The sequence below is a fragment of the Mastigoproctus giganteus genome, chromosome 5, assembly GCF_048544385.1.
Source record: "Mastigoproctus giganteus isolate SK-2022 chromosome 5, ASM4854438v1, whole genome shotgun sequence".
In the NCBI taxonomy this organism is placed as follows: Eukaryota; Metazoa; Arthropoda; class Arachnida; order Uropygi; family Thelyphonidae; genus Mastigoproctus; species Mastigoproctus giganteus.
In genome coordinates this window covers 48,191,454-48,215,701 of record NC_143579.1, presented here as the reverse complement: position 1 = coordinate 48,215,701, position 24,248 = coordinate 48,191,454, and the positions used below count along the sequence as shown (strand labels likewise).

The window sequence follows — 24,248 nt, the reverse complement described above, 5'->3', positions numbered from 1 at the left end:
TGGGAGTGAGAGCTTTTCCTCTCATGTTTCCAGCCCCACTACATGGAGGCAGGAGTGGTGCCACCTAGTAGTAACCAAGCAGGAAAAAAAAAAGAGTTAGTAATTGATTAATATAAAGAAAGGTGACTTTCCTTTCAGTATTAGTAAGTTTTAATGTGTTAAATATTATTAATATATGCAGTAGGAGTTTAAGGAGATTGCAAAAACTCACACAAAAAATAAAGCTATTTATAATAATTGGCACACTAGATAATTTGCTGAAAGGTCACTGAAATTACTATGCTTGGCACTTGGGGCCACCAAAAGATGCAATTATATTGCTATCCAATTAGGCCATATATAGACTAAAACTCACTAGCAACAAAATAATATCATTAAACTTGCCTGTCAGTACATGTATACTTCTGCACCATAAATTCAGAAAGATTTTCTAGGATTGGTTCTTTATGTAGCGACAGAAATTGCTCTCTACATACCTGCAGAATATAGCAAGAAAAACCAATATGCAAAAATAAGTAACATTTTCAATTTTCATAAATTAAAGAAGTTAACATACAATTTTACTTAATGCAATACAAGGTAAAAACAAAAAAATCTTGAAGATATGATCTATATTTTAATATACAAAGTAAAGTAAAGAAATCTGCTAAAGCAACAGTAACCAGTAAACTGCAATTTATATGTTAACTTTTACAGATAATGATTTACAAAAATAGTTAAACTTCTCAAAAACTCCCTAATTTGTTTCAGAAATATACATGATCTCAGTTCTAATCTCAATGATGTCAATGTGCAATCTTCTAAGACCCCACGTCTTTTTCTATCAGAATCTTAACTATTAGTTTCCTCAACTATGGAGGGCTCACCTTATGCTCTGTCAGTAGTAGCTAATTCTAATATTAAGTTTGCTGTTTGGGATGAAGTACCATATTACAAGAGGCATTCAATAAATTATCTACCTACCTATGAAGAAAATGAGATAGAGGCAAAAATTTGTTTTTATTTTTTAGTGTAACTCCCCTGAACATCAAATACGCTTGTTCCATCTTGTTGGCAATGAGGAAATACCAGATAAATAAAATTATTCATCCTGTCCATCAAAGAACATAGAAACAGCAGACTTTGTTTCATTATCATCAGCAAAGCGACATCTACATATGTTTTTCTTGAGGTATCGAAACAGGAAATAGTCACTGGGGACCAGATCTGGCCTGTAAAGTCACAATCTCTTAAACAAACAGCAACACAGCGTGTGACCTGTTCACAGGTGCATTATCGAAAAACGCTGTGGAAAAACTCCAGAGGTGTGCTGAAAGCAGCACACCTCTGGAGTTTTCCACAGCATTTTTCCTTCATGACTTCCCTTAGGTTGTACAGTAAGGATGCATATGACTCCCCAGTGACTATCTGCTTGTATTTAAGTATTCTAAGTAGTGAATGTATAAGATTACCTCAGCATCCCAAAATATGGTGGCCATAATCTTCCTAGCTGAAGGTTGTGTCCAAAGTTTTTTAGGTTGGGGACAACCCTTGTGCTTCCATTGCACTGATTCTTGCTTGGTCTTAGGATCATATGATGAACCCATGTTTCATCACCCGTAATGATTCTGAAGATGAAAGTTTCAGGACCCTTTCCATAAAGCTCTAAATTCTCCTCACAACACTGTACTCTGAACTGCATCTGCACAGCGATCAGAAATGTAGGGACCCATCTTGCACTCACCTTCAGTTGCGTCACATTCCAAAGAGATTTGGGACACTTTTAAACGTCTGTCATTCACCACAAGGGTTTCCACAGCCTGGCACATTTCTGGAGTAGTCACCGTCACAGGCCTTCTTGGACCTGGATCATCTTCAATGGACTCTTTATCCCACTTGAATTGTTTTGACAAGAATTTCACCTGGTACTTTGAAGGTGACTGTTGCCATACACAGCTACCATGGCCCATTTCCTTCTTTGGTGAGAAACGTGATGACTGAACAATGCTCCAATTTCAGCAAATCCAATTTGATATAGGTGTCATCCTTCTTTCTGTTACAACCTAAAAACATAGTGGGATCAAAATTAGTATGATTTAAGTTGACATATGTAGGAATATGAGATATCATGAATCATTGAAATATAACTATGAAAGGTACCTTAGGTATATAACTTATCGAATGCCCCTCATATACAGTAGACTCTCAATTTTCTGGGATGGAGGGTTAAAAGAAATTCCCGGATAATCAATTTCCCAGTTAATCCAAAAATACAGTAAGTCCCCGACATATGTAAGAGATACGTTTCAGGACTTCTTATGTAAGTCGAGTTTTATGTAACTCTGGAATTGACTAAAACAATATTGCTGCTATATCCCTAATATGCCAAAATTACAAAAACCACAATGTCCTCAGAAGAATGAAGAAAGATAGTTATGTTTTTAATTAGTTCAATTAAAAACTTTATCTGGGGACAGCAGTGAAGTAGCCGGAGTGGCACATAAGAAAAGGAAACATAAAAGGAAGAAAAAATGCATGTTATTGTACTGTAAAAACTGATATGTATTTCGTCGCCTTGGTTATTATAGTTAACCTTCATTGGTGCCGATCGCTTCACCGCTTCTCGTATTCTCTCTTTCTCCTTTATCGTGTTCACCATTGCCACTGACAAATCTGAATTCTGCGTGATACTTGTTAATGTTTGGCCATTTATTTTAATGTTTGGTTATTATTTTAATTTTCTGATCCGACTCGATCGCTTTCCTTTTCTTGATAAATTTACTAGTACCGCTGTCACTTATTCTGAGACTGCCAATATGGCCGCCGTTGTGTTCGGACGTACGATATATCGCTCCGTGATTTTTGTGTAAAAAATGTGTTTAAACTACAGTTTATGTTCTACAGTGTGTTCTCTCAAGAAGATATACAGTACAGGAGTCCCTTGGTGAGAAACTTTTTGCATTCTACCGGGTATTAAGTTAGATCCCAGCGTAATTTATCTGTTTCCTTTGTTGCCAGACTGCACTGGTCACCATGTGGCTGACGGCAGGGAAATAGAGAGCCGACCAATATAACGTGGCTGGCACGCTGGTATCTGGCCGTTGACTGGGGAGGTTGCCCTCATAGTGATTGTGTCCTGTGTTAACTTGTACAGAAAGAATGTTCCAATATTTCTGGACTGTGTTTGAAGCAATATTATAGAGAAAATCATGACTTTTGTGCTTCCCCCCCCTCCCATAAACTTTCCATGATGACGCGTGAACTTCTTACTCGTGCGAGACATTGAAATCGTGATGTCACCATCGTCTCCGGCGTTCCCCGAAAACACCACAGGGAACTAATCCCATCGCTCTGGTTGCACTTTAGCACTTGGCTGTTCCCTCCCCCACCACGTGACCAACAGAAGAACTTAAATTTGCAATTAACAGTTGTAAGAGACGTAATAAACCTACAGACTTGTGGTTAGTGTCCATCGACAGCTCTTGGAGCCCTACTTTCAACTAGCACGCCCAAAACCCGATAATCCGGAAAACCCCTTAAATCCGAAATACCAACAAAATGGAGAGAAAATCGGACAGAACTACCGTCGCTGGGGAACAAGATCAAAATAATGATTCGATATTGATAGAAAACCAAGAAGAGGTGGAGAACCCCCGCCCAGGAGCTCCCCCGTCCAAAGGAAAAAATTGGAAAATGACTGCTCCGAAATCAGAAAGGAAAACACGCTCGCAATCCGAGCAAAAGGAGACAAATGAAGTAACTGCCACACAGAATGACATTACAGAGGACAAACGGGATGCCAATGACGCACCAAAAAAATGCGGAATCTCCCCCCATGGACCCTACGCTGCCCGAAGGTTCTGTTCTGGACCAGATGCTGGCCCTCCGGGTGCAGCTCGAAAACAAGTTGAAGGAATCCTCTAGCAGAATAACCACTGCACTCAGAGGAGAAATTGTGACCATCTGGACCAAGCTGGAAACGGTTCTACAGAAGTCCACGTAGAAGCAATAACATAAGGCCAAATTGGAGGCCTACATGGAATGTGGGGCAAAACAAATGCCACAGCGGGCACCCACTTACGCAGAAAGTGGGTGCCCGCTGTGGCACCCACTTACGCAGAAACGCTGAGGAAACCTACAAATGTACAGACCAAAAGTCAATCGGTCAAAAGAAAAACCCTTCTGCCCACACCCAACATAGTGGTTGTACGACCAGTAGGGAATGAAAAATCCAGCAGTGAGGAAATAAAGAAGAAAGTCACAGAGAACTTGAAAGAGGACTTCGGCGCTACTAGAATCAAAGCTATCCGAAAAACCAGGAACCTCGGAATAGTTATTGAAACAGCAACCAGAGAAGAAGCACAGCAGATAATAACAAACCCCAAGGTCTTCACCCTAGGCCTTACCGCGGAGGCCCCCAAAAGAAAAGGGCCATCTGTAATCATTTTTGATATTGACCAGGATATGACATCTGAAAGTGTAAGGGAAGAGATATACAGAAAAAACCTCTTAAACCAATTACCTGACAAGGATGAAAAACAGCTAATCATACCCAAGTACAGAACAAAATCTACAAATAGTGGAAACTGCAACTGGGTGGTAGAGCTGGCCCCCGAAGCATGGCAGATCCTACGAATGCAAAACACCATATACATAGAGTGGAGCAGTCATAGATTTAGAGAACGTGTGGATGTACCAAGGTGCTTCCGATGCTGCAAGTACGGCCACACAACACACACCTGCGCCCAAAAAGAAGCAACATATGGCCACTGCTCTGAAATGGGCCACAATTACAGCAGCTGCCCAAAGAAAGAAAAAGATCCCATCTGCACCAACTGCAAATCCCTGAGGTTAGATCATGCCCATTCCACACGCGACACAAACTGCCCAACTTACCAGAAAGCTAAGAGTTCATACCAGTCACGAATCAATTATGGGGATACACCATAAGAAATTTAATAACGGAACCCTTGTGGTGCACCAAATAAACGCACAGCGGGCCAGAGCAGTGGCCGACCAAGTACGGCAAAGCGCTGATGAGGCAAACGCAGATGTTATCCTGATACAGGAGTTCTACACTCACACAGGGCAAGTCAGGGGCTATCCGCTCCGATATAAAATTGTACAATGCAACGAAGACACTCCGAGGGCGGCGGTGTTAGTACGGAAACTTGAGATAACCACAACAAAAATACCACAACTCTGCACGCCATGGGCAGCATGTGCCCATATTATTAGCTCTGTTGGCAGCCTGTATATGATCTCGCTGTACTGCAGACCCGGAATAGAAATAGATTTCGCTATCACTTACCTACAAACAGTGCAAGAAACCCTGGCAGGACAAAGAGTCGTAATCGGCGCCGATGTAAACTGCCGCTCCCCTGTCTGGCACAGCACTACACCAGACCGACGAGGTACCAGGAATGGACAGAGGCTTGAGGAGTTCCTAGCAAATTCTATCTTCACTGTAAAGAATCAACCCTTCAATCTACCGACATACTGCAACACCTTATGGGAATCAACCATAGACATCACGCTAACCACGAGAAACATAGCAGCTCGTGTGACCGATTGGACTGTGCAAAACGCCTGGACCACATCGGATCACCGCACAATCACCTTCAATATCAAGAGAACGATGCCAAGACCAACAAATGGCAAATACATGGCGAGCAGGTTCGCCATCAAAAAGGCAAACTGGGAGCTCTTTCGAGAACAATTGATCCGCAAAGCACAAGAGGAAGTGACCGGATGGGAGAGTGACAGGATGCAGGAGAATCACCCACATTATAACCACTGCAGCGGAAATGGCGATGAAAAGGAAGACACCCTCCGTAGGAGCCATGCCGTGGTGGACCCCGGAGTTACAAAGACTACGAAAGAAAGTTCAAATAAAGAGAAAAGAATACCAGAGGGCGCGGAGAACCTGGCCACCCGCAGAGGTAGCCTATCTAAGACATCAATACCAACAGCTACGCAATGCCTACACTGAAAAAATAAAGAAAAATAAGAAAGCCTCCTGGGAGCGACTAGTCTCTGCGACCGGAAATGAGGACTCCTGGGGGGTTGTATACAAAATAACCACAAATAAGCTCCCCAGGGGGGAAATAACGACGGCAACAAAAACGCCTCAAGGATCCCTCACTAAAACATGGGATGATTCAATTAATAATATTCTAAATACAATCATTCTAGAACCCCCAGACAACCTCAGTGACAAGCAAGAAGAAATCTCCCAAGCGAACGAGGCATACGCATCGCAACAAATGGAGCCGCCCTTCACCATGGAGGAGCTACAAAATGCTGCGGCACAGATGCGAAATAAGAAATGCCCGGGACCGGACCTCCTGGAGCCGGAGCTGATCAAAAAGGCTGTGGAACACATACCTGGCCTCCTGCTCAAACTTCTAAACTGCTGCCTGCAAGCGGGGAAATTTCCGACCTCCTGGAAAACCGCAAATCTGAAACTCATCCTGAAGAACCCTAACAAGCCACCGGAACAACCGGATTCCTACCGACCGATAGCTTTACTGACTACCCTGAGTAAACTATACGAAAGGCTGTTGCACAAAAGAATTATGAACCACTACAAAGCTGCAAACCTAGAATCACCAAAACAATATGGATTCAAACCGGGATTATCAACCACAGAAGCAGTCCAAAACCTTATATTCAGAGCAACCCAATGTGACAGGAAGTACTTCCTAGTCATTGCAGTGGACTTCGCAGGGGCGTTCGACACCCTGTGGTGGCCGAGCGTCCTCGGCCGGCTCTGGGAGGCAGCGCTCCCAACAAACCTCTACAAGTGTATAAAGGATTACCTAACTGACCGAAGAATTGAGGTGGTAACACCTTTTCGAAAAGTGGCTCGATGGGTCCGCAGGGGCTGCCCCCAGGGCTCGGTCTTGGGGCCACTCATGTGGAACTTTGTCTTTGACGACTTCCTGGCTCAGGACTTGGGCGAAGTGAGCTGCCAGGCCTTTGCTGACGATTTGGTCCTGATGGTGGAGGCGGACTCCAGATCGGGCCTGGAGACTCATGCAAACCAGGCAATACCGGTGTTACAGGATTGGGCAAAGCTACACATGTTGAAGATCTCACCCACAAAGACGAACTCTGTTCTACTGAAAGGAGTGCTTGACATCCACAGACCACCGCAAATAAAGATAGCAGGAGCAACCATCAAACTTGCAAAACAAATACGATACTTAGGAATTACAATCGACAGTAATTTATCCTTCACCCCTCACATCATCCACCTGAAAGAAAAACTAAGGAATTACGCAGCATTAATAGCAAGAGTCTCACACAGGGACTGGGGATTAAACAGAAAAACCCTGTCCCTGTATTACAAAGCAATTTTCATCCCAGCCATTACCTACGGATCCCCGATATGGTACAAAAAAGCAGGAACAGTAATAAATAAAAGACACCTGGACACAATCCAGCGTAGCATTATGCTCATCATCTCCCATGCATGCAGAACAGTGAGCACGCACGCCCTCCAGGTCTTAACAGGAGTCCTCCCACTGGACCTGGAGGTGACTCGCTGCGGGCTCATGTACCACCTGTCTAAGGGAACACCCACTAACATCTATGGACTCACCCTAGAACCAAACAACAACCGCAAAGCAGAAAAGGATAGAATCGTGGCTCACCTGCTACAGCTGTGGCAGGACAGATGGACAGCATCAAATAAAGGCGAAGTGACGAAGAGATTCATACCACTGGTTGCCAAGACGTATCCAAAAGCCTCCCGTGGTTTAACCCGGGGTTAAATGCAACGTACTTACTAACGGGCCATGGCCCATTCAAGGCAAAATTGAACATGCTGGGTATAACGGAGGAGCTTGTCTTCTTCCACGCTCATTTTGATTTCCTCTTACTCTTTGCAGTCCTGTGGTGAGCCTGAAACATGGCATCATATAATGCACGACTGTGAGTGCTATGAGGAACACAGAAGCCTGCTAATAACTAAAATACAGTACATACCAAAAAATAAAGGACACCATCTCTTGGACACAGAAGACGACTACGCAGCTTTCAGCCAATTTGCACGAGAAGTCTTCGACCGAAGAAGAACGGAAATTGCCATCCACAATGAATGAAAGTAAATTACATGCTCGAAGAAAATCGGCCACCCCACAAGACTGCAAAGAGTAAGAGGAAATCAAAATGAGCGTGGAAGAAGACAACCCCGACCAAAGTGAGGCCATAAATGGATCAAAGGACCCAACAGGACCATACAAAGATCAAGAAAATAGCAAAGTGACAAGGAACCTGGTCAGAACACAGCCATAGGAACTAACCGACGAAGATGAGTACATGCAAACAAACCAAGTGACAAAAAGCCCGGACTGGACATAAATGCAGGAACTACTTGCATTACGCCATATGACGGTATGAATAGGACACCCTAGTCCTATTCACCTTTAATTCCCAATCCCCAGGCAGGGGGGAGACGGTTTGCTGTTTCCCCCCCTGCCACTCCCCGCTTCTCTACCTCTGGTGGGGCATGGGCCTGCCCCACTGCTTTTGGGGACACCTACTCTATTGTCCCCATACTTCTGGCTTTTCCCCCCAGTCTTTAGTCTCTCTCCCCTACTCTGTCTATACACCAGCGAACGTCCCACACAATGTTAAAAAATTAAAATATGTCCAAACTGAAACCGTGCACGCAAAACTCTTTCGGCTTAAACCTTTTCAGCGATTATTTTATTTTTTTATTTAAAAAAAAATTTTTTTTTTTTTTTTTTTTTTTTTAAGGCCCTAGCCACTGAAATCTCAGGAAACTAGGTGGCAGGGCCTGCCAGAGTAAAATATCAACTGCTGGGTACCTGGTCTGCCTCCACGAGGCTAAGTGTGGACAACGTTGGGCCCCAGCAGGGGTCTAGCGGCTAAATGGCCAGAAGAACAACGATACACAACACTAAACTTACAAAATCTATACACTTTTAAATCTCTGGCCTTTACAGTGAACTGTTAAACCCACAATGAAAGCAACGTGGAGTTGGGGGGAACCTCCGGTGCCGCTAGACACGAATACACTTTACACTTTGTCACTTATTCTCTTAGTCGGTACCATGATAACGGTCAAAATTAAATTTTCTGAAAAGAACTTCACAAGGTTATCACCCCACGCGAGCTCACATTTTACTAAAGCACATTTCTGGAGGCCACTGCCAAAAAACAATAAAAACTATTTGCACTTTCTGGGTTACTGGACTTTTCTGTTACTGCAATTCGTTATAAACGGGTAGTAAACTCGATCTTATTGCATTTTCTATAGTACCAATAGCCGGAATTCTATGGGCTTTTACGTTATTATGGTGAAATGTGTCCCCTTCACTGAAATCTTCAGACATATAAGTCCGAATCTACATAAGTTGGGGACACTGTATAGAAAAATGTTCAGCAACCTATGTAAAATGTATGGCGATAGATAAAAAATTTATCAGGCACTACTTGCATGTCCAATACGTGAGTAGTGCGTATTGGACAAGCATTTACGTTTTACGATGTCGATTTTAAATCTAATAGCTTCCCTTTATTTTTTACAATGTCGTGTATGGTTTAGTTGCCAACATTATAATGGTTCTTTAGAGATTTAACGGATGCACCGTTTTAAAAATTTTGAATAATTTCAAGTTTTTGTTTAATTGAAAGCGCAACTCTTGCGTTTGCCCATCATTTTCACGATTTCTAAACAAACAAAAAAAATAATTCTGACATAAATAACAAAACAAAATTTGTCCTTTTGCGGTGCGATGGAACACAACAATCGAAGTGACGCACTAAATCAAACTAAACATTTGGTCGTGTTTTTTTTTTGTTTTTTTTTTTAGCAGTGGGTGTGAAGACAGCAGGGATTGCAAGATAATAGGTACACTAATCTCCTAATGATGACTTATAATGCTGCTTCTTGTTGCTTATTTACAACCTGCAAAATATCTGTTTATACCTATTCTAGTTATTACTTGAATTTTATGATTTCTGGTTGATTTTTTTTTTTTTTTTTTTTGAGTCTTTCTTGAAGCGTCACGGTTAATCCGATCCCAGTAAATCGAGAGTCTGCTGTATTACTAATTTGTAATGTAAATAATATACACCGATGAGCCAAAACATTATGATCACCTACCTAATATGATGTTGGTCCTCTGCGTGCAGTCAAAACAGCTTGTACCCGGCGAGGCATGGACGCTAGCAAATGTGTCTTGTGGTATCTGGTACCAACACGTAACCAGCAGATCCTTTAACTCCTGTAAGGTCCGTGGTTGAGACGCCGCAGATTGGAGTTGCTGTTCCAACACAAACTATAAATACTCAATGAGACTGATGTTTGGAGAATTTAGAGGCTAGGGCAGTACCTGGCCATCTTCCTCGTGTTCCGTGAACCAGTCTCGAACAATCCAGGCGGTGTGGCATGGCGCATTATCCTGCTGAAAGATGGCACTGCTAGAGGGGAAGACCATTGCCATGAAAGGGTGTACCTGGTCAGCAATGATGTTTAAGCAGGTGGTAGACGTCACAACCCCAGCACATGGATGACTGGACCCAGGGTATTCCAGCAGAACATTGCCCAAAGCACGACACTGCCACCACTGGCTTGATTTCGTCCCACGGTGCATCCAGGCACCATCACTTCCCCAGGTAAACGACACACACGTACCCGGCCGTCCACATGGTGCAACAAGAAATGTGATTCATCAGACTAGACAACTTTCTTCCAATCACTCAAGGTTCGGTTTTGATGCCGCATGCCCATTGTAGGCGCTGTCGCCGGTGAACCTTGGTTAGCATGGGCACTCGGAGTGGCCTGCAGCTAGACAGCCCCATTTTCAGCAGGGTTCGATGTACCGTGTGTTGTGACACATTACTCCTGTCACCAGCATTCCAATTACTGGCTAGTTGCACCACAGTCACCATTCTGTTGCCGCATACCATCCAGGAGATCCTTTGCTCACCTCGAGCATCAATGAGCCGTGGTCGTCCAACACTTTGCTGGCAGTTCATGGGTTCCCCCTCCTCAGACCACTTTCGGCAGGTACTAACCACGGCTGACCATGGTTAGTACCTAGCCGTGCAGTTTCGGATATGCTCTGGCCATTGCAATTTGGCCTTTGTCAAACTCGCTTAAGTCCACTGCCTTTCCCATCTGAAGAACAAGAGTAACACTGATTAACAGAGTTCAGGTATCAGGTGTTCTTTATACCATGTCCCGACCTGCACACCCACGCCATGCAGTTGCTTCGATTTGCATAACGACTCGCTGGTCATAATGTTTTGGCTCATCGGTGTATATGTATTTAAAAATAGTGGGCAGCCTGATTTGACACTGGCCCATTATAATATGGACCGATATGAAATCAGGCTACCTATTTACTAGATCTAGAACTATGTACAAAAGAAGTATTTCTTTTGTATATAGTTGTACAAAAGAAGGATACGTCACCCATTGAAATTAACCCAGTTTTCTTATGCTTATTGCACATTAGCATTTTCTCATTGGACAGGTTTTCCTGTACCCTTCTTTCAGATTTATTAACAAAGTGATCCAGTTCTGTACAATGATAAAAATTACTTGAATTGTGCTATCAACGTAATTCTGAATCTGTAATGCTGCTCTGTTACTGTTTTTTTTTTTTTATTTTGAAGTTAACTTTTTTATATATTTTTCTATTTGTTTAGTATACTGATAGTGTGGATCAGTGTTTCCCAAACTGTGTTCTGCGGAACACTAGTATTCCATGAGATGTGAACAAGTGGTCCGTGAAAAATCTTAATTAATTATTTAAAAAATAAAATAAATTAAATTTTGCATATTTGTAGCATACACCACTTTTGTATCATTATAATTTTTAATATAATAATAAAATATAATAATTTTATTATAATAATAAAATATAATAATTTTAACATAATAATATAATAATTTTAACATTTTTTTTTCGGTTATTAATATACTGGCATAAACTAATAATAAAATAGACAGCAGAACACTATTTTGGTGGGTTTTTGCATAGAGAAGTATGCATAGAGGTAATGACATCTATGAAAAAGTATCAATGTAGTCACGTAATATGCCATTCATATGTGATTTAGCCCAGATTACACAGGCCGAAGGAGAGGGGGAAGCAAACCGATATTATTACTAAACTCACTTGTATAAATTTTTTTTTTGATAATTATCAGTATTTCGAAATATTATTATTAAAATAAACAATCATGGATTTGTGGTTGAAAAAGGAAACTTTCCCTTTACAACTGTGTTCGATGTAAACAAACATAATATTGTCACACTTCAGAGTGAGGATAAACAATCGCAGTCTTTTGTTCCCCAAAAATCAAAAACGAATAAACAAGAAACAGCTAATAAAAGACCATAACGAAAGTATGATGACAGTTATTTGAATTTCAGCTTTACATGTGTTGCAAATAAAGATGTTCCAGATGTACAGTGCGTCGTATGTAATAATATTTTAGCAAACAGTTCTCTGGTTCCTGGTAAACTTGCGTTTCCTAAGTGTTCGATAAATATATTGTGAGATGAAAAGTGTTCCATGACTAAAAAAGTATGGGAAATGCTGGAGTGGATGATGAATTAACTTAATATGCATTTATATTTCTCACAGTATGCTCTTATGCTCTGTATGGTATATTCATTGCAAGTTCACATGTGTTTAACAAAAGTTGTAATATATACATTTCTGAAGATTTAAATTAAATTATCATTAAATCTACTACAGAAATAAAATAAATTTAGGTTTATACTTCAATATCGCCCAAAGAATTAGAAAAGTTCCCAACTTCATCTTCATCTTAATAATCCGATTAACTGCTTTATTATAGCTGATATGACAGCACAGCAGTTAACAAAGAACCATGCATTTTTGTTACAGTGTACAGGATTAACTTTGCAATGTGTTTACTCCATACATGTACTTTACTTCAATGGTGTGTGTGTGTGGGGGGGGATTATACAATACAGAACAAATCGCTGTTGTTTCATGTAACAAATCACTGTTACATGAGAATTACCATGTAATATACACTAATCATGTAATATCATGTAATATATACATATATTGCATATTGTTATCAGTGTATATTACATTTTGGATGTTTAAAAGTTCATCACCAAGGGTGTCAAGATTACTACTCAGGATTTCTAAGAGGTACAAGCTAAAGATTACAATGACTTATGCACAAACATCAAGCCATGACGATGATGAAGAGGTTGAAGAAATGTACAGTGAAATTGAGAGTCTTAGATGAGCAGAAAACCCACTACACTATCATTATGGGGGCCTTCAATGCTCAGGTTAGAAAGAGACAGAACAGCACAGAAAGGGGAACTATAGAAAATTTTGGAATTGGTGAAAGAAATGAAAGACTTGTGGAATTTGTAGAATCTCGAGGAATGTCAGTGATGAACACTTTTTTTTCAAGAAAAGGGTGAACAGAAAGTGGACGTGGAAGAGCCCAAATGGATTAAAAACTAATGAAATTGACTTCATCCTCACTAACAGAAGATATATCATGAATGATGTTGAAGAAATGTACAGTGAAATTGAGAGTCTTAGATGAGCAGAAAACCCACTACACTATCATTATGGGGGCCTTCAATGCTCAGGTTAGAAAGAGACAGAACAGCACAGAAAGGGGAACTATAGAAAATTTTGGAATTGGTGAAAGAAATGAAAGACTTGTGGAATTTGTAGAATCTCGAGGAATGTCAGTGATGAACACTTTTTTTTCAAGAAAAGGGTGAACAGAAAGTGGACGTGGAAGAGCCCAAATGGATTAAAAACTAATGAAATTGACTTCATCCTCACTAACAGAAGATATATCATGAATGATGTTACTGTCCTGAACAAGGTAAATGTTGGAAGTGATGACAGGATGGTAAGGTGCACACTTGATATACAAAGGGTACTAGGAAAGTTTTGCAATATGACGCAACAATGAGGAAGCTGCTTGTTGCTGCATGTTGAGACATGTTCATACGTGCATAGTAGCCGCCGCGCCAAGTCGATGGGCTCAATTATTCATTAGTAGTGAGAGTGTGAAGTGCTTGCGATGGCATCGTGGTCACGAAATGAGAGAAGGACAGTTTTGCGGTATAATTTCGTGCGTGGTTTAACCATAGACCAGTGCTTAGAAGAAATGACTCTTGCACTAGATGATGATTGTCCACATCGTACAACGATATTCAGGTGGTATAGAGAATTCCAAAGGGGAAATTTCACTCTGGAGGATTCTGAGAGGCCGGGAAGGCCACGAACGTCAGTTACGGAGGAAAACGTTACTGCTGTGAGGAAAATGCTTGACGAAAACAGGCGAGTGACCTACCAACAGATAGAGGATACTTTGGGCCTAAATGCACCAGCAATTCGTTTGATTCTGCAAGATCATTTGCACGTGAAGAAACTTTGTTCTCTCTGGGTGCCGCATCAACTGACTGAAGAGCAGATGACACGACGTGTGACTTGGTGCCGGGAGATGTTAAAAAATTTGATAAGGGACAATCTCGGTATGTGAACAACATCGTGACAGGTGACGAGACTTGGCTGTACTATTACGATCTGCCGACCAAGGCTCAAAACAAAGTTTGGGTCTTTGATGATGACGACACACCCGTAATTGTCAGAAAATCCCGATCTGTAAAGAAGAAAATGATAGCTGTATTTTTCAAATCGAGTGGAATTGTGCAACGTGTCGTTTTGGACACGCAGAAGAGTCACAGCTAAGTGGTATACTGAACAATGCCTGCCTAAAGTCATTGGATCTATGAAGAACCTGCGGCCAAAGTCAAGAATGGACACCTGGTACCTCCATTACGATAATGCTCCAGCTAACCGCGCCAAAGCCTGCACCGAATATTTGACCACGACAGGACTGAAACTTCTCGAGCACCCTCCCTACAGTCCAGACCTTGCTCCCTGCGACTTTGCACTGTTCCCGCATGTGAAAATGAAGCTAAAAGGGAGGCGGTTGTCCAGTGATGAGGACCTTCTACGGGCTTGGGACAACGAGTGTGCTTTACTCCATAGTGAAACTTGGCAGAACTGGTTTAAAGACTGGTTTCGGAGGATGGAGAGGTGTATTGAATGTAGAGGAAATTACTTTGAAAAAATTAAATAAACAAAGCTGTATTGCAAAACTTTCCTAGTACCCTTTGTAGATGTAAGAAAAGAAAGGAAAAAAACTGACTTGAGTAAATAATATAAAGGTCTTTGAGATAACAGAAGAGGAGAAAAAGCAGTATGTACTGGAACTTACAAACAAGTTTGAGCTTCTGCAGATTGTTCAGGACCAAGATATCAATGAGGAATATTACAACTTTCTCAAAGTGATAAAGCGCAAGAAACCTATAGGTAAAAGAAATCCAAAGAAGAAAAAAATTAGTCAAGAAACACTTGTCATGATGAATCGAAGATGACAAATGAAGAACAAGATAAACACTGACAAGGACAAAATTAAGTATACCGAGTTTTTTTTTTTTTTTTTTTTTTAGTTGTTGGCACATCAGCTTCTGTGGCCATATTGCACCTCCCAAGGGTTTAGCATTTTCTACTCTGATCCAAGCCCAAAGCAGGATTCGAACCCGCGACCTCTGGGTTGCCAGGCAGGCACTTTACCCACCCAGCTAGTCCAGTCGGCTTATATTGAGTTATGCAAAGCCATTAGAAAGAGACTCAGAGAAAACATAAGAAGATTTAACACAAGAAAAGTAGAACAAGCATTAAGGGAAAACAAAGGACTTAAATCAGCAGCCATGAGCAGTAATACAGAAAGATGAATGATACTGAGACTGAAGAATAGCGATGGTGTACATATAAATAGCAGAAAGGCATAATTCAAATAGCAGAAGACTACTATAGAGATTTTTTTTTTTTTTTTTTTTTGTTTTTGTTATTTACGAGCATTAGCAACTAAGGCCACATTGCTCCGGGATATGCGGTGGTCATTCCTTGACCTTTCCGCATTCTCCGTATTTGGTGGTGACGGGCTCGAACCCCGGTCTAATCAAGAAGCGTGTACTACGCACTGCTGCTCTTCCCACCTGGCTACGGAGGTACCTACTACTATAGAAAATTATACAAGGAGCGAGGGCATGATGCCAGCACTAGGGAAAATGGATTGCAAATTAGTAACACATACGACATACCTGATATCCCTCCTGATGAGGCAGATCATGCACTGAAGAAAATGAAGAATCAGAAAGCCCTGGGGGAAGATGAAGTTACTGTAAAGTTGTTAAAATTGGAAGGAAGACACATGACACAAAAACTGGGAAGACTCTTCACAAAATGCAATAGAAAAGGTGTGATGCTTAAGGAGTGGAGTAATGCAATCATAGTTTTGGTGCATAAGAAAGCAGATAAATCAGAAATTGGAAATTATAGACCAATTAGCATGTTATTCCACATCTACAAGTTGTTCACAAGGGTCATTACTAACAGATTAGAAAGAATACTTGATGAGAATCAACCAAAAGAGCAAGCTGGCTTTAGGACAGGATTCTCAACTATGAATCACCTTCATGTAATATCACAGCTAATGGAGAAAGCAAATGAATATAAAACACCATTATGCCTGGCATTTGGGGATTATGAAAAGGCATTTGACTACATACAGCATAAGGCAATGTTTTGGGCACTGGAAAGACAAGGCATAGATACCCCATATATTATGATTTTGAAGAAAATATATGAGAGAGCTACCTCCTTTATTAGACTAGACAAAGACAGCAGCAAATTTAAAATTGAGAAAGGAGTTCAACAAGGAGACACAATATCTCCGAAGCTGTTTACTGCTGCCCTTGAGGAAGCTTTCAGAAGATTAGACTGGTCGCAGAAAGGAGTCAATGTGAGCGAAGAGTACCTAAACCATTTACGATTTGCAGATGACATTGTGGTTATAAGCCACGATCCCAAAGAATTAGAGGAAAATCTTAATCAGTTATGCACAGTTAGTAAGGATTTTGGACTAAAGATGAATATAGCTAAAACAAAAGTAATGATGAACAAGTATGCCACAGAAAGGGATATAATGATTGAAGGAGCAGTAATTGAAAAGGTGGAGTCATATACTTATCTGGGACAAGTCATTAGCTGTAATAATGATAAATGGCTGTAAGTCAAGAGAAGAATAAATTTTGGATGGATAGCATTCAGGAAATATAGTCACATACTGAGAAGCAATATCCCAATTTGTCTGAAACGTAAAATAATGAACCAATGTATACTCCCCACCATGACTTAATGAAATGAAACTTGGGCACTCACCAAAAGATGGAAGAGAAGCTGAGAACTACACAGTGAAAAATGGAACGAATTATATTGGGAATCAGACTGTTAGATAAGTAGGGAAACACATGGATTAGGCAGAAAACTCAAGTAAAGGACATTCTTATCAAAACCAAAGAACTAAAATGGTCTTCAGAAGAACACAGCTAGAAGATGATAACAGATGGACTAATAAAAGAACAGAATGGTACCCAAGAGGAGCTAGAAGAAAACCTGGAAGACAATGACGGAGATGGGGGGATGAAGTTCATGAGTTTGTGGGTAGTAAATGGATGGCCATTAAACAAATCAGAAGGAAACCAAAGGTTGCTGGAGAGGCCTTCATCCTGCAGTGGATTGAAAATGTCTGATGATTTTGATGACGATTACATGAATGATGTCATAAATTCAAAATGACAAGCAGAAATGTACAGAAGAGATCAAAAATGAAAATGGATACTTGCAGATGTAAGGTAATTTCCATTTCACATGAAATGGCATTAAATGAAGTACAGTAAACCCTCACTAACTTGGATTACTTGGGGGGAAAGGTGTATCCGGATTAAGCTATAATCTGGATCAGTGAAGCAAAAACTGATGAAAATAAAATTTAAAAAAATATTTGTTCAGTGTAGTCTTTATTTAAAAAATTTTAAAAAGACTACATTTATCCATCGATAGATGATTAATGTACTGTCTTTTTATACATTTTTATCAGCTGGCCTTCGCATCGCATGCCAACACCACTTGATCGTTGCTGTTAATACCACTTAAATACAGCTTCTGCAAAACTTCTTTTGGCTTTTTTAATTCCAGTCTATTTGATAGACTGCTTTTATCACTCCCCACATCGAATTTTAAAGCACACGTCTTCATAGATTCATTTTGTTTTTTTTTTTATCTGACACAGCCTGTTGGTCAATAACAAATTCTTCAGCATATTTTTTTTTTTTTCAATGAACACCATTTTCAAGTTGTTCTATCACTTTGAGTTTGGCAAAAATAGTTAAAGTAACGTGTTTTCTTTTTATCAACTTTTTAATTCTTTAGAACCCATAATTATATAAAATATGTTAACTTGTGTACATATGTATTAAGAAGTACACGAATGAAGTGACATAAGCATCAACATCCGTCTGACTCAGAGTCAACAACGACATTGAACAACACACAAGACAATGTAATGCATGTTCCATCTCTCTCTCTCTCTCTCTCTCTCTCTCTTTGTGCACCTTTCAGAGTTAGTCATTTACCTTCCTATATCCCGTGTGTGTCTTTCAAAGTATTATGAACAGAATTTTTCATATTTCAATTCAGATTAACTGTAACCGGATTACCAAGGGTTTACTGTACATTTCATCGTCAACCTTGATGATTATCAGCAGTGATGACTCATACATTAGGAATTTGCAGATAAAGGAACCACTAGGTGACAGTGATCACAGTGTACTGATGTGGGACTTACTTACCTACTTAACTACCATTAACGGTAAAGGGAAGGGTTTTTGTTTTTCTAAAGGTGACTACAGTGGTCTCAGGCAGTTTTTAAATTCTATACAGTGGGATCAACTGATGATGTTAAAAACAGTTAATTCTAAATGAGAAGCCTTCAAGGAATTAATCTTGGAAGCTACTAGGCTTTTCATACCAACTAAGAAATACTGTCCAAGATTTAGACTAAATGGATCTCAGATGAATTAATAAGGCTCATAGCAGGGAAGAAAATTGAATGGGATGCATATTAATTATCAGGTGACACAGAAGCCTATGGCAGATATAAGCTAGTCTGTAATCAAGTCACAAAGGAGGTTAGGCAAGCAAAGGCTGATTATGAGAAATCCTTGGCAAAGGATGCAAAGAAAAACAACAAAGACTTCTTTACTTATATAAACTCTAGAAGGAAGGGGATGAATCAGATTGGTCCGCTTAATGTTGGTGGTTCAAATATTCATGATCCTGCTCAGCTGACAAACTGAGTATTTTGCATCTACATTCACACATAAGGAATTCTGTAAGGAAGGGGAGATCAGATGTTTACTAAACTCTAACAGGGAGCTAAATGATTTTGTAATAATGGAGAGCAAAGTGGAGGAGAAATTGTTGAAGTTAAACATAAAAAAAGCACCTGGGGCAGATGGAATTCTATCCAGTTATATTGAAGGAGACAGCAAGGAAATAAGAAAACCCTTAGCCTTAATTATGAGAGCATCTTTAGATTCAGGGGAGGTTCCCAAGGACTGGAGATGTGCAAATGTATTCCCAATTCACAAAGGGGGTTCAAAGGTGACACAAATAATCACACACCTGTTAGTTTAACTTCTGTTACGGGGAAAATAATGGAGACACTGGTTAAAGAGGTGTAGAGGACCACCTAGAGAAGACTGCAGTAATAGTTCAGAAAAAGCATGGATTTGTTAAGGGGAAGTCTTGTCTGACCAATATGATTGGATACTAAGATGTGGTCCCAAAGGAACTGAATGCAAAAAATAATTTTAATATCATATACTTAGATTTCAGGAAAGCTTTTGATACTGTTGCACATGGAAGACTGTTGTACAAATTGGAGTGGTATGGCATTAAGGGCAAGTTGCTGCAATGGATAAAGGGATGGTTGAGTGGGAGACGGCAGAGAGTGCCAATAAATGGACACTACTCTACGTGGACTAATGTTATTAGTGGAGTCCCCCAGGGTTCGGTGCTGGGCCCATTGTTGTTTTGTGTATTTATTAATGATATAGATGAATGTATATCAGGCTTAATGTCCAAGTCTGCAGATGATACAAAGGTTGGTAGGGTTGTTAATGATAGTAAAGACAGTATGCTACTGCAACAGGATCTAGAAAAGTTAGGTAGATAGGCTGAGAAGTGGCAACTGAAGTTTAACATTGACAAATGCAAAGTACTGCATATGGGTAGAAGTAACCCCAGTGAAACGAACCAACTGTGTGGTACTACACTCAGGAGGTGGAGAATGAGAGACCTGGGGGGTAATTGTGCAGTGGGATATGAAGTTCTCTGATCAGTGCATATGGGCTGCCAGAGCAGGTCATGGAGTTTTGTCAATGATATATAGGAATTTTGCTAGCAGAAACAAGATGATTATACCTTTGTATAAGGCAATGGTCAGGTCACACCTTGAGTACTGCATACAGGTCTGGAGGCTTCACTTTAGGAAGCATGTAAAGTTGCTAGAACAAGTACAGAGAAGGGAAACAAGATTGGTGAGAGGAACAAAGGGGTTCTCTAACCAGGAGAGGCTTAAATTCGTAGGTTGCAGCACCTGGAGACTAGGCATCTGCGAGGTGATCTGATTGGGGTGTACAAGACCTTGAATGGTTTGAGCAGGCTCAATGCTGATGGTATACTTCTGTTTGCTCAGATTAAGAATCTGAAGGGGCATAGATTCAAATTGAGAAAAGACAGTTGTAGAATCGATGTGCGGAAGTTTGCCTTTAACCAACAGGTAGTTGATTGCTGGAACAGACTTCCATCTGTTGTTGTGGAAGTTGACAGTTAAATAAATTTAAGGCTGAGCTAGACAAACATTTGGAGTGACCAGATGGGTGAAATGGGAAAGTTTTTTTGTTTTTTTTTGGCTGATGCTCTATAAACTTGCTTTCTTGCATCATATGCCTCAACTAATGTTAAACCTCTGGCCTCTTTGGCCATGAAAAGCTTGTACAACAAAATTTATTTTCTCTCTCATTGTACAATGAAGGGTATTTACAAATTCTGAAAACCATTTTTCATTTGTTGTGGAGGCAGTAATCCAGTCTGTTTCTGTCAGGGTTGATTATGGATGTATATATTTTGTAAAATGTAAATGTTGTCTTTCTTTTAGTTTAATTATGATCTTCTCTCTTCATCTTCTCTTTCCCTCCCTCCCTCCCATTTCCCATACTTCTCAAGCTAGCTATCTTCTTGCTCCTATTCTTATTGGGGTTTTCAGAATTTTCTGAAATCTCCCCTACGTGTCACCTCCTGGAATGCAGTCTCTGGCGCAGCTCCTCGTGACCAATGTTGGGAGTCAAGGGGACAGGGAACAGGTGTCATGTGGCTGTGAAGTCGTCAGGTGCCAACACTCAACATAACAACAAACATACTTACACACCTACATACATACACTTGCCAGCCTTGGCTTTGCCTTTCAGATGCTACTGTGGCTTATAGGAGAAACCCTGGAGACTGTAATCAAAACAAACACACCTTGACCTTGTATCACTCTTATACTTTTTTAAGATTAGTGGATTATATGACAAATGGGTATGACACGCTATATGTAGGTGAAACAAAGTAGGAGTTATTTTTCTCTTAATTTCTTTATTTATGCTGAACAAAGAAATTAGGAGAATGCCTGCCTATAGACATGACAAGTTCCATGATTTTGTCTTAGGACATTGGAATGGGAATGGCAATATGTATGTTCTCCTGCAGGTGAATATAAAATCCATGATAACAATGATAATTATTAATAATGCATCATAATCACAGGAAATACTATTAAGTAGGTGCTATCAAGTACTTTATCGTAAATGTTATAGTAAATGCTATCAAGATTTGCTCACTATGCAATTAACAAATTAAAGACCTCCTGATTTGTAGCTCTTGCAATGCAATAGTGGGACTTCTTGTAATAAGATTAAATAGTACAAAAAAATGTCATCACAGGTTAAGGCATACTTTGGATGTATTATTTGCAAGCTTGCACAAAATAACACAAACAGTAAAGATCAAGAAATACCTCTTAATGAGGCTCAACTTGAAACCTACCCAGCCTCCTCTAATGGCAGGTACAACTCTTTCTCATTGCCATATTCGATGTTGAATGATGCAACAATTCCAGGATTCAACTTAAATATATTGAACAGGAGTTTCTCGCTTTCGTTACTGACTTTAAAGAGCTTAAGAGTGACCTACAGTCACAGGGACAATATCCTGCAAACTAGATTAGTGGATTATATGACAAATGGGTATGACACGCTATATGTAAAGTTTCAAGGTCTGCTACAAAAACTTTCCGATTGTAAAAAGCAAAATCTTAAATTAATGAATCAGATAATCATCGCTGTAAGACTGCACATAGAACTACTAACAAACAATAACTCAGAAGAGAACCAGAAAGCTACAGTGAGTGATCACACAGACATCGATAATACAATTCGTTGCTCGCCTGAGCTGAATTGCTTCAAAAATGCAAATCATGCTGAACAGCGCAAGGTGCCGTTAACTAGCATAGAATCTGGCCTAAAAGTCAAGCAATGTCACCCGCAGGCAATAAACACATTTATAACGACACTAACAATTAACTAATTCAGTGTTTCTCAATCTGTGTGCTGCGGAAAATGCAAATTAAAAAAATTAATTCAAATAAAAATTTTGTTTATTTACGCTGCACCAATCCCAGCCCCTTCCAGCAGTCAGTGTGACATCACATTTTGATTCCTAGAAGTAGATCTATTCCCCTTTATTTGGCCATTCTTATCACTTGAGGGGGCTCTACCAGGCACCCTGCAGTTGTATAAGTGCAACTTGTAAGCAGCATAAGAAATTTCCTTTGTGTTTTAAAAGTACTTTAAAAGTGGCAGGGTTGTTAATGACAGTAATGGCAGTCTGCTACTGCAACAGGATCTAGATAATTTGGGCAGATGGGCTAAGAAATGGCAACTGAAGTTTAACCTTGACAAATGCAAAGTACTGCATATGGGTAGAAATAACCCCAGAGAAACGTACCAACTGTGTGGTACTACACAGTTGGTACGTTTCTTTCCGCATCCTCCGTATTTGGTGGCTTATGAGCGTAGCCAGGTGGGCAGGAGCAGCAGTGCGTAGCACATGCTTCTTGATTAGACTGGGGTTCGAGCCCATAAGCTTTTTTTTTGGTTTTTTTTTTTTTTTCAGGAGCATTAGCAACTAAGGCCATATGGCTCCGGGATATGCGGTGGTTATTCCCTGACCTTTCGGCATCCTCCGTATTTGGTGGTGACAGGCTCGAACCCCGGTCTAATCAAGAAGCGTATGCTACGCACTGCTGCTCCTTCCCACCTGGCTACGCTCATAAGCCACCAAATACGGAGGATGCGGAAAGATCAGAGAATGACCAATGCATATCCCTGGAGCAATATGGCCTTAGTTGCTAATGCTCCTAAAAACCAAAATAATAATAACAACAATGAACCTGGGTTCATGGGCCCAGGTTTTAACCTCTTCCCTTACTATTTTTCCCTATTTTCGTGTCAAAAAAATACAAATTTTTTAAATAACGATTTTTATTCCTTTTGTGCTGGTAATACGGTGTTTGATTATGGAACAAATTGAAATATTCAATGTTGTATATTCCTAGAATTATTATCCCGATCAGAACTGAAATACTCTTCAGTCATTATCCATAATTAATTCTTCATTATTAATTATCCATAATTTGAAAGAAGATTAAGTGTTAACCAGTAAAACAATTTAATTACAAATCGTGTCTTTTTCAACAGAATCTGAACTTAACGGATACAGTTATGCGTACAGTGAGAGGTGTGAAGGCACGTTATTCAATCATTAAACTGGCATTTATTGTTGCTGCACGGACATGCGCAGTTTTTCTCCAGTGCTTGTTGAGGCATAAAATGGTTGTCTCTAACAGGCCGTACACTGTACCAAGAGGTTCCTTGAGAATGACTCAAACCTTCCAAACAGAACATCACTGTCTACTGACGACATCCGTACCGCCCTCAACCTGTGCTTGTCAAGCAGCATCTTTACCTTTGAGGATTCCGTATACCAGCAAGTACGTGGCACTGCTATGCGCGCCCCTGTTAGTTGTGTAGTAGCCAACATTGCCATGGAATAACAGATATTCCTGAACCCACCAGTGCCTATTACAACATGGTGCAGATACGTCGATGATATCTTCACCATCATCCCACGTGGCTCTGAAACAACATTGCTAGAATATCTCAATTCCCTGTCTGTGCTCATCCAGTTCACTCT

At 40.3% G+C, this 24,248-nt stretch overlaps 1 protein-coding gene across 1 annotated transcript in view; it reads right to left on the bottom strand.

The window, feature by feature from the left end:
• Positions 1-374: 374 nt before the first annotated feature.
• Positions 375-24,248, bottom strand: part of PolrMT (mitochondrial RNA polymerase) — a 395,821-nt gene continuing 371,947 nt past the window's right edge. Inside the window, exon 30 of the mRNA XM_090374544.1 lies at positions 375-476. Within this exon, the coding sequence (XP_090230670.1) occupies positions 375-476 (102 nt within the window). The remainder of the gene's footprint in view (positions 477-24,248) is intronic.